General features: G+C 45.5%; 1 protein-coding gene across 3 annotated transcripts in view; it reads right to left on the reverse strand.

The window, feature by feature from the left end:
* The window catches only part of LOC144496075 (unconventional myosin-Id-like), a 135,627-nt gene that overhangs the window by 50,180 nt on the left and 73,163 nt on the right, over positions 1 to 12,284 (reverse strand). For all 3 annotated transcript variants that reach the window (XM_078217033.1, XM_078217032.1, XM_078217034.1), the window contains 2 exons: positions 10,305 to 10,379; positions 1,309 to 1,441 (listed from right to left, as the gene is read on the reverse strand). In XM_078217033.1, coding sequence (XP_078073159.1) covers positions 1,309 to 1,441; positions 10,305 to 10,379 — 208 coding nt within the window. The remainder of the gene's footprint in view (positions 1 to 1,308; positions 1,442 to 10,304; positions 10,380 to 12,284) is intronic.

Consider the following 12,284-nt stretch of genomic DNA (forward strand, 5'->3'; position numbering starts at 1 on the left):
AGTGATGAGCTACTTCAGGGAGATATTAGGGAATTAGGGAAGAAATTAATAAGCAAGATCTCAAATGTAGTAATTTCCGGACAATTCCTGGTGCCATGCATACAAGAATAGGAGCTTAGTGCAGGTCATTGTGTAGCTGAGGAGATGGTGAAGGAGAGGGAGGGCATTGGAGCTGATTCTGGGGAAGGAAGAACCTGCACAAGCCAGATGAACCACACCTGAACAGTTTGCAACACATTTTGTCAGGGGAAGTTTGCTAGTGATATTGGGAAGGAATTAAACTAACTTGGCAGGGGAATGGAAACTTGGTGCATGGATTCAGAATGGAGAGTAGGGCAAGGCTGGATAGCTCCTTCTGGCCAACACTGTCACAAGAGGCCAAATGGCCTCCTTCTGCACTGTAACTTTCTATGATTCTATAATTCTATGATTGTGTGTGCATGAGACATGTGAATTAGTTATTTGTGAGTGAGATTCGAGAATGCGCTTGTGTTTGAATGTATGTATGGACTACACTTACGTGTGAATGAGCTGGGCTGTGAATGCATGCAATCGGGTTTTGCGTGGATGGTAATGACTGCCAGTATCCTGCCCTTGACTAAGCACTCCTTGGGTCAGCAACTGGCCAAAGGGCAGTTAAAGTTGTACCCTAACCTGGAACTGCAGCATTGTGGTGGTTATGGATTACAGTTCCCTCAGGGAGTCCAAGTTCCTGCGGCAACATTCTCCCTTGCAAACATGTTCGAGTCTGGAGCTGTGGACATTGATGGTAGAAGCTCCAAGGGTCTTTTCCATCACATGGCTGACCAGGAATTTCCCCCACTCTTAGCTGCCATTAGCATGTGTTGAAAGGAGTTACAAGTTGATACTCCACCTGTTTGGCCATGTTACGAACGCACCTTCCTTGGTCATCAAGTCCTGAGGTGGGACTTTGAATGCAGAGCATCTGGCTCAGAGGCAGGGACGCTTCCCACAGCACCAGAAAACCTCTTGCAGCATAGGAATGGGTGGGGAAATATTTGAAGAAGATGAACAATAAAGGAACTGAGCTCTGAACATTGAAGATAATTTGTAACCACTGTAATCGTAATGTGTGAAGTGTGGTTGGATAGAGACAGGTTCAACTGAGGTATTCAAGAGGGAATTGGATTATTATCTGAAAAGGAAGAATGTTCAGGGTTATGGGGAGAAGGTGGGTGAAAGGCATAAATGCATTGCTCCTTTGGAGAGACGGCAAACACATGACAGGCCGAATGGCCTCCTTCTGTGCTGTAACGATTCTGTGATTCTGTGGTAGTCTCCCTTTACCTTACATTCCAAGTTAACAACAAGTGCAATCATGGAGCTTCTGAAGAGAGTTGCAGCAGTAAGAGGTCGTTTTGTGACTTCTGTGATACTCAGTTTCCCTTCTGGCCACATGTCTTTCAACACAGGGTTCGAACTAGAAACAGAAAAATGATTTCAGTCATTTACACTACAGATTCTTCACCAATTAAGGCTGGCTATGTAAGGACAAGGAGTGTGGGGTGTCACAGTTTTATAATGATATAAAAGGTACAAATCACATATAAAGAAATGGGTAAACATGTTGTGGGTTAATTTATTGATTTTAGGCAGACCATCAAACTACTAATCCCAGAATGAGTGCGGCATATGTTAGATAAAGAACACATCTCCTGTAACTCTTCCCGACCTCGTTAATATCAATTAAGGAGCAATTAAGAGCCCCCTACGTGTATCAGTAACATTTCCATTCCACATGCTGCAAATGTCCTTTGCTCTATCAATGGAGGTGACAGTTCATAGAATCATATCATAGAATCATAGAATCTACAGTGCAGAAGGAGGTCATTAGGCCCATCGAGCCTGCACTGACAACAATGTGGACTTGTCTGCTGATCACCCAGTTCATGACTACAGAGTGGTCTGCACACATGGGGAACAATTCTGAGATTGAAGTCTGATTAAAATTTGATTGCGTATTTTCGACGCTAGCTATGGGTGCCATTTTGGTTCTAAAATAGCTTCCATGCAACACATGCACAATTCTGGTTCAGGCCATCTTGAAGGACAATTTTTGTCTAGGTTTTCAGTGCAAGTGCTGGGAGGGGACACTGGAAGGATTCAGGTTCAGCAGATCATGATGTCAGCCAGCTTGTAAAACTGATTTGCCATTTTGCACCTGAACACTCTTATCCAATCCGTATCCGCCCAAGCTCCTCAGGAAGCAATTCTCTGACTTCAACCGAAGCAAGGAACACTGTGCAAGACATCTACAATTCAGTAAGGGAGAGCTTACTGAAATCTACCACTGATAGATTTGCAACTGTAACTGCAGCCTTGCAATGTCCAGCTGATGTGTGACCACACTCAGTGCATCATGCTTGTCCATCATCCCGGTAGCAGTCATAATCCCTTTATTCTGTGCCAGTCCACCATGAGAAACCAGAGGCTGGCCACTGGGCAATGTGGGCTGTCTGCTGTAGACCCAGTTCTCTACATCCTAGCTATGACTGGAACACTACATTCTGCACTCTCTCCTTTCCTTCTCTATAAATGGTATGCTTTGTCTGTACAGCGCAAGAAACAATACTTTTCATTGTATGTTAATACATGTGACAATAATAAATCAAATCAAATCATGACTATAGTGTGCTACCTCTGCACACATAGGGAACAACTTATATAACAAGGGCCATGTTGCCAGACAAAGCGTCATTAAGCCGATCACTGGAATGCTGAATTAATCTTCCAGGAGTACTTGCAGGCCTTCCAAGAGTTACCTGACAATTGCTGACGATCTGCTGCCTCCTGCACAATCTTGCCAGCATGGAGGAACAGTCTTTGCTGCCAGATAGACTGCGATCAGCTGAGGAGGGGAAGGTAGGAAAGGAGGAGGAGAAGAAGAGGGAAAGCAGGAGCAAGAAAGGTAGATGCAACAAACACATCCCCTTTCTGGCCAGACTGTTCATGATTGACCCTGACTGTGGAAGCAATGAAAGTGAACCCAATTCACCGTTCACCAACTGTCCCATACCTCATCTTATCAACCTCAATTCACTATTCACTAACTGTCCCCATATCTTATCTTAAAAACATCAATTCACCATTCACTAACTGTCACATACCTTATCTTAACCTCAATTCACCATTCACTAACTGTCACATACCTTATCTTAACCTCAATTCACCATTCACTAACTGTCACATACCTTATCTTAACCTCAATTCACCATCACTAACTGACCCATACCTTATCAATTCACCATTCACTAACTGTCACAAATCTTATATTAACCTTAATTCACTATTCACTAATTGTCCCATACCTTATCTTACCTTAACCTCAATTCACTATTTACTAACTGTCCCCATACCTTATCTGATCAACCTCAATTCACCATTCACTAACCATCCCATATCTTATCTTTTCTGTTACTGATCATCACAATTTACTCTTAGCCACAGCGCTGAAATAAAAATTGCTACAAAACAGAATTCCAAACAACCTTTATGAATTAACACCCTATAGTCCACCTATTGCACTCCCTGACTAGCTGTCTTCCATGTACCTTTGCCTGTCCTAGTGATCCTGAGTATTGCTACCCCAGAGGCTGCTGGTCAGCTGCTTACTTTGACTCCGGGTGATTACCTTGCAGGATGATTCCGAGCAGCTCTGGGCCTTGAAGGCCTGGCTTTGGCCTGCACCATTTCAGTATATATGGCAGCAGACTGGATAGAAGGCTGACAGGCAAAGCAAGGGCACTGGAGGAGTTGCAGTGGCAGGAGAACGAATGCTGTCACCCTGAGAGAGTAGAGCCACTGTCAATCCGCTGGGGTGGAACCTGAGCAATCCTGACAATGTGATGGAGGACACCCAGTGAGACCCTGCAGGCCCCTTTGAATAATGGGACCCTGCAAGATCCTTTGAACATTGGGACCTGCAGCCATAATGACAGCAGTGAGCTTGTGCACAACAAGCTGAGTTTGTGTCACTTTGGTTTGAGCTACAGACATTGGGTGGATTGAGTCTAAAGATATTGGGTGTCTTTAGCTTGTGTTGCATTGAAAGCTCAGACACCAGCTGTTGGACATTGTATCATGGTTAGGTCCAGAGGTGTGTTAGTGGTGTTGGCCACCAGTGGCACACTGGAAGGGACTTGTTCTGAGCTTTGCAAAAAGCTTTGTGCAAAGTTATTTCGGACTCTTCCGTAATCTTTGACGTTGCACATGGGCTTGCCGGGAGGCCAGTCTAGGTACTGCACATTTCTGCTTGCAGACCCATCAGTCTTTTTTGTACCTATGTACCTATGGCTTCCTATCTGAATTGTCTGCAGTGGCACCAGCGCCTTCTGTCAAGCTGATATTCATCATTTTTCCCTTTGCCCCGGCAGAAGATCCCTTGCGTCTGGTGTGAGCCGCTTGCCGATACAGTCTCTAAGCTCTCCTCCAAAGTACTGTCAGTATCTGAACTGGTGGCTGTGAGAGTCAGAGCGAGTGATGGTGTTGTTTCATTAGCCTCCTCTGCCCTTCCCGCTTCATGTCCCTGCACACCAGCCTGGCTAGCTGGCCGTTCATCTCTCTGAAAGGGTAAGGTTGTGGTGAGTTGTGCGTGGGAAGGCGAGAGCAGCATCTATAGTTTGGAAATCCGAAGAGGTTTTGAGACGAGAGGCAACAGGGATGTGAGAAGGAGGATTAGTTATGCTGATAGTTTTAACCCTGCGTTGGTCACGACCTCGGTCACAGTTGTTCCAATGATGGTTCATGCCCTCGCTTCCATGTTAGCAGCTGGTTAGGTGCTGCTTCCACCAGTTGTGGGGTGATGCTTCCACCAGTTGTGGGGTGATGTGTCTGTCATGATTGAATAGCTGGCAATGTGCATGTATGTGTGAGGCTTTCAGCAATGCTAGGTACGTGAAGGTGAGGTGAAGCTCTGAAAGTGAAGTGTGAATGGTTGGTAGAGACTTGTCAGTGAGTGAAGTGGGATGGTGAATCGAGCAGTGAAGAGAGATGGTGAATCGAGAAGTGAAGTGGGATGGTGAATGGAGCAGTGAAGTGGGATGGTGAATCGAGCAGTGAAGTGGGACGGTGAATGGAGCAGTGAAGTGAGATGGTGAATCGAGCAGTGAAGTGGGATGGTGAATGGAGCAGTGAAGTGGGACGGTGAATGGAGCAGTGAAGGTGAGATGGTGAATCAAGCAGTGAAGTGGGATGGTGAATGGAGCAGTGAAGGTGGGATGGTGAATGGAGCAGCGAAGGTGAGATGGTGAATGGAGCAGTGAAGGTGAGATGGTAAATGGAGCAGTGAAGTGGGATGGTGAATCGAGCAGTGAAGTGGGATGGTGAATCGAGCAGTGAAGTGGGATGGTGAATCGAGCAGTGAAGTGGGATGGTGAATGGAGCAGTGAAGGTGAGATGGTGAATCGAGCAGTGAAGGTGGGATGGTGAATGGAGCAGTGAAGTGGGATGGTGAATGGAGCAGTGAAGTGGGATGGTGAATGGAGCAGTGAAGTGGGATGGTGAATCGAGCAGTGAAGTGGGATGGTGAATGGAGCAGTGAAGGTGAGATGGTGAATCGAGCAGTGAAGGTGGGATGGTGAATGGAGCAGTGAAGTGGGATGGTGAATGGAGCAGTGAAGTGGGATGGTGAATCGAGCAGTGAAGTGGGATGGTGAATCGAGCAGTGAAGGTGGGATGGTGAATGGAGCAGCGAAGGTGAGATGGTGAATGGAGCAGTGAAGGTGAGATGGTGAATGGAGCAGTGAAGTGGGATGGTGAATCGAGCAGTGAAGTGGGATGGTGAATGGAGCAGTGAAGGTGAGATGGTGAATCGAGCACTGAAGGTGGGATGGTGAATGGAGCAGTGAAGAGAGATGGTGAATGGAGCAGTGAAGGTGAGACGGTGAATCGAGCAGTGAAGTGGGATGGTGAATGGAGCAGTGAAGTGGGATGGTGAATCGAGCAGTGAAGGTGAGACAGTGAATCGAGCAGTGAAGTGGGATGGTGAATGGAGCAGTGAAGGTGAGATGGTGAATCGAGCACTGAAGGTGGGATGGTGAATGGAGCAGTGAAGAGAGATGGTGAATGGAGCAGTGAAGGTGAGACGGTGAATCGAGCAGTGAAGTGGGATGGTGAATGGAGCAGTGAAGTGGGATGGTGAATCGAGCAGTGAAGTGGGATGGTGAATGGAGCAGTGAAGTGGGATGGTGAATGGAGCAGTGAAGTGAGATGGTGAATGGAGCAGTGAAGTGGGATGGTGAATGGAGCAGTGAAGTGGGATGGTGAATGGAGCAGTGAAGTGGGATGGTGAATGGAGCAGTGAAGTGGGATGGTGAATGGAGCAGTGTGCAGGTTAACTTGTGTGAGGTCATTGAACTTCTTTTGGCATTGCATCCAGATACTCAGGGCTAAACTCCCCAGCACTGGATGCCTTTACAGCATCTGTCTGGAAGGCCTCTTGGTACCCTGTGGGCAGCCTGTTTTTGTTGACCTGCTGCACCAAAGCTTTTGTTACCTGGTTGGAGAACACTAGAAAATGGTTGCAGTATTATTCAGTGTTCTTTTCACTCAGACACTCGACTCCAGGCACATCCCACACCTACTGCAGGCAAAATGCACCTTTGCTTCAGGCGGTGCAGACTGCCCTGAAGCTGTACAGGCTAGTTTGAAGTGGCGCTAGCCTTACACAAACTTGTAACCCCAGCTGAGGCATGCAGCCAGTCAACAGTGCATTTAGCAACAGCAATTAGGGATAGAAATCATGTATTGGTGCAGGCTTGGTGGGCTGAAGGGCCTGTTCCTGTGCTGTATTGTGCTTTGACTGTTCGCTGAAATCATGGTAACATGCAGGCACTATGTTATTTGCATGCTGCCTGCATCGGGAAGGAATGGACATGGGTTAATTGCCTAATCGCAGTCTGCATGCCTGTTCTCAGAGGCTACCCAATTGTCCCCTAAGAATTTGCCAGAAATATTTCATAGTCTCACTGCCCTCTGTTGAATATCATGAGTATAACAGTTTGAATAAAAAGGTCTCTCGGCTGAATATATTTTACCAACAGTTATGTTTGTTTTATTTTCATGTAACTATGTAGTTGTGTGTGGATGGAGATGACTACTGCTAACCTGCTCACTGCCATCGCTTCCCATACTATAACTTCTATAACTGAATGAAATGTGTAAAATTTGACATCTCAAAATCTATTGGAATAAAAGGTTAAAACAGAATTCAGACCCCAGCTTTGATCATGGACTGGGTACCCAGGATGGCCGATGGAACAGGGGTGTGTAGAAATGCCAATCAAAGCTGTAGAGTTGGGGTGGAAAACCCCACAACAAATGGGGAGGCTGCAGGGTGCTGAGATGGGTTGGGGGCAAGGTCTGCCTCTGTGATCCAGCACTTGTTTAAATAAATAAAAATTAATAATACAACAAAAATTATCCCTCTAGCTCTCACCGCTCCCCCCCCCCCCCCCCCCCACCGCCATACCCCACACAATCCCTATGCTTCATCCATGTCAAACCAATGCCAGGCCATGCTGACTACACACCTCCATGACCCCTCATGCTCCTAGATCAACTCTACCAACCCTCGTTGCCCCATATCAACATAGTGCCAACTCATGACAACCCAGGGCCACCACTCACCATCCTTTGCCCTTACCTCCTTCATGCCAACTCACCTAGTACCATGGACAGTTCTTTGGCAGGTTTGACATTTCCTGACAGTTTTGATAGGTTTGGGGTTGGGGGAGGGGGGGGGGGGCGGAGTGGTAGGTCAGGGTCATTGTTTAAAAGTAAACAATTGCCCATTTAAAACAGACATGAAGATTTTTTATTCCTTCAGAAGGTTGTGAACCTCTAGAATTTTATTTTCTTCCTCAGAAGGCAGTCGAGGCATTCAGGATGATCTTGAGCCCACGTTCACCATCCATGCAAATGCCAATGGAACCTCAAGATGCGCAAGTCGCAGTTCTCACTGGCAAGAACACAATTTTGGATCTTGCCCGCCCCTTGCTGGTGATGTCACCAGGTTCACACCCATAATAGGCATGTGACTGCTTTAAATTCATTTGAATATACTTAAATGTTATTAACCCGCCCCCTCACCAGAAATTGACCCCCCCCCCCCCCCCCCCCCCCCGACCTCCTCTGTATATGGAAACCTCATCGACATGACATCATGTCTGCATGACTTACAACAGGTTCACACAGATGTGAACTTGTCATGGGGGTCTCCCTGGGGCTGGACATTTGGACTCTTCTTTGACATCTGGACGGCTCTTTGACAGATTGACAGTTCCAATGAGTTTGTACAAAACAAATTGCATTATTATGCTCACTTTAAGCAATCCTAAAATGTGCCTACCTCTGCCACAGAGTGCCTTACTTCTTCCAAAGATCTCCCAGGACCCAATCCAAAGAGGTGCCGTATCTCTGCAAAGAGGGGCCCTGGCTATCCAAATGTATGCACCAGGTTCAAACCTCCTCCTGCTTTGACAAAGGGTCTGGACTCGAAACGTCAGCTCTTTTCTCTCCTTACAGATGCTGCCAGACCTGCTGCGATTTTCCAGCGTTTTCTCTTTTGGTTGATGAAAACTTGGGTTTGAATTTCATCTGCCACCTTATCAATATCTCTTTGAATTTCCTTTGCTTTTGAAACAATTGACCATACTTCCTATTTCACTTACACCTTCAGTTTTCAACATTATTTCCATTAGGCACCATACAAAATCATTGATATATACAGTAGGTCCCAGAACTGACCCAGCGACCAGTATCCACTTCCAAACTCTCTGAGGAACAGCCCTTTTCGCCAATTCTGGTTAATCCATTCAAACAATTTTTTATCCAGTTTGCTAACCGCTCTTTAATTCCATTTTCTTCTCTAATAGCCTCACATTGTTATACCTTGTCAAAGGCTTTCCTAAGATCTATGAACGCTACAAACTGAATTCCCCACATCTATGTTTGCTGCCTCCTTAAACAATTCTCCAGGCTTCTCAAGCACAATCATCCATTCTAAAATCTGTGCTGGCTACTTATCATTTTCTTTTTATCTGTATTTGCAGTCTTTTTATCCTTAACTAGATAGTAAAAATTCCCCTAACTGACATGTAATTATCCAGTTACCATTATTAAAATAAAGTTTATTTATTAGTCACAAGTAAGGCTTACTGCAATGAAGTTACTGTGAAATTCTCCTGGTCGCCACAGTCCAGCACCTGTTCGGGTCAATGCACCTGACCAGCACGTCTTTCAGAATGTGGATGGAAACCGGAGCACCCGGAGGAAACCCACGCAGACACGGGGAGAACATGCAAACTCCACACAGACAGTGACCCAAGCCGGGAATCGAACCCAGGTCCCTGGCATTGTGAGGCAGCAGTGCTAACCACTGAGCTACCGTGCCACCCCAATTAAATTGGTAATTCTCGAGTCCTCCAGCACACATTCACACTTACTAGAAATGCATCTTCACAATCTCACTTTCTCACCTCTCTCAGAATTCTCGGATGTACACCATTGGGGGCTAGTACTCTGTCTTGTGTTAATCAAATACGTCACTTTTATCCATCATAGCCGTACTCATCTCACTCTGAACAGCATCAGGAAACAGCTCCTCGCTCATAAAAGCTAAATACTGCGGATGCTGGAATCTGGGCTCTGACCAAAGGTCATCCTGACTCAAAACGTCAGCTCTATTCTCTCCCCACAGATGCTGTCAGACCTGCTGAGATTTTCCAGCATTCTCTGTTTATGTAACACCTCTTCGCTGATTTGAATGTTTTCCCTCTTTATTAAATTCTTTTTGTGTTTTCTCATATTCTCCTTTAAAATTTTCATCATTATTCTTATTGACCTTACTCGATCTGAAAGGTCTTCCAGGACCTTTACTTACCTATGCCATCCTGATATTGCTACCAGCTTCCTTTATTAATTTAATATTTTATTAAGTATTTTTGCATCCCCTTTTCCAAAATTATATCAAATTAAACATCTGAAGGTATTTCAAACAATGAATTACATTGAAATGCAGTGACAACTGCAATGGTTTTCAACACAAAAAAAACCCATAAAATACTCCATGAGTGAATGGTTCCCTTTTATCTGCTGTATACTGTACATGTACAAGAGCTGCCAATGACTGTATACTACCTGATGGAGATGAATGCCTCTCTTCACAGGAGCTGGTACATGAACCATACACTACCAGATGGGTTGAATTGTGACTGTGAACTTTATATCACAAATAAAAGTTAAATAGACACTAGAGTGATTAGAACTCTGCATACTGTCCTCACCTGTTGTACATCAGACGTTTGAAGTCCTGATAGAGTGTGTCCTTGTTCTTATCGATGAAGCCCTCCACCGAGTACCTGAACCCAAGCACAAAACAGAACTTTAGTTCAAATCTCCATTCCTCCTCCTCTCCATTTAACAGCTGATGGATACTGATCCAATAGCGCCAACTGCCTCCCACTCGATCCTCATTCAAGGGGCTATTCTTCAAATGCAATCCCAGAGAGTGAACATTGGTGGCTGAAAATATACAGAGAAAAATATCTGGAAACCTGAAAGACGAAAACAGGAAGTTCCCTCAGAAAAAATTGGAAATGAAAAGCTGGTATCAGTAAAAGTCACCATGAAGCTGCAAAGTAAAGTTGCCATAGTCCTAGATGACCATAGGCTTCTCTCCCCTTTGAGGGGGAGAACTGACTGATGTTGATTTAACCTGAGGATCACCACACCTCAGGTGAGGGGCAAGGTTGAGAAGGTTGGGGCCTTCATGAATAACTTCTTGAAGCTGTAGGATTGTCACAAAAACTGAACTTGCTCACCAATGTTCTATCAAGAAGGAAGATTGCCATCCTTACTCAATCTGGCCTTTATGTGAACCCAGTCCTGCATTCATAACTCTTTACTGCCTTCGGAAGTGGCCTAGCAAGCCACTCAGTTACATTGAATACCTTCCGACTCTTCTAAGAGCAACTAGAGATAGGCATTAGGAAGGGGAGATGGAGAGTGGGAGAAAAGGGAGATGGACAGATGGGGAAGAGGGACACACAAATATGGATGACATTAGCACCATGCAGCCCATGTGGCTATACAAAGTCACCAGCCAGTCAAGACCATTGCCACCCCTGTACAGAGAATGGGAGGAAAATAGATGGAGAAAGGAGCAGTAAGCACAGGTAGAGTGAGTGAGTGAGTGTGTGTGTGTGTGGGTGTGTGAGAGAGAGGGAGAAGGGGATAGAGAGGAAGAGGGTGGTAGTGAGCACTGAAAACATTGAGCTTATGGACACAAACTTTCAGCATTTTCTCTATGTTCCACTGAAGGAGTTTATGTATGTAGCACTACAGCATGCAACAGGTGAGAGATGTTCAGAGCAGGCGATAGCTCAACCCAGCTTTCTTGACAGGCACAAGTTCCTGGCACCTGAGCCTGCATGTGATTTAATTCTTCACTTGTATTTAGTGTATTATTAATATGGCGTTAAATTATAGTGACCCATCTCCTTGATTGTAACAATGAATTGATAAGATAGTTTGAGATAAGATAGTTTAAGGAACAGTTGTTAGGGCTGCAGGATAGGCATGTGCCTGTAAAAAAGAAGGATAGGAAGGGTAAGATTCGAGAACCGTGGATAACCAGGGAAATTGAGGGACTGGTCAAAAAGAAAAGAGAGGCGTATGTTAGGTCCAGGCAGCTAAAAACGGAGGGAGCTCTGGAGGAATACAGAGAGAGTAGGAAAGAACTCAAACGGGGAATTAGAAGGGCAAAAAGAGGTCACGAAATGTCCTTGGCAGACAGGGTTAAGGAGAATCCCAAGGCATTTTATTCATACGTTAGGAACAAAAGGGTTGTCAGGGAAAAAATTGGACCTCTCAGGGACAAAAGTGGGGAATTATGCTTGGAGCCCAAAGAAGTAGGGGAGATCCTAAGTGAATACTTTGCATCGGTATTCACAAAGGAGAGGGATGTGTTGACTGGGAATGTCTCGGAGGGGAGTGTTGAACCGTTGGAGAAAATCTCCATTACAAGGGAGGAAGTGTTAGGTTTGTTGGAGAATATAAAGACTGACAAATCCCCAGGGCCTGATGGAATCTATCCAAGGCTGCTCAGGGAGACGAGAGATGAAATCGCTGGGCCTCTGACGCAAATCTTTGTCTCGTCACTGGACGCAGGTGAGGTCCCAGAGGATTGGAGGATAGCTAATGTGGTCCCGTTATTTAAGAAGGGTAGGAAGGATAACCCGGGTAATTATAGGCCAGTGAGCTTG

The sequence above is a fragment of the Mustelus asterias genome, chromosome 7 (genome assembly GCF_964213995.1).
Source record: "Mustelus asterias chromosome 7, sMusAst1.hap1.1, whole genome shotgun sequence".
Lineage (NCBI taxonomy): Eukaryota > Metazoa > Chordata > Chondrichthyes > Carcharhiniformes > Triakidae > Mustelus > Mustelus asterias.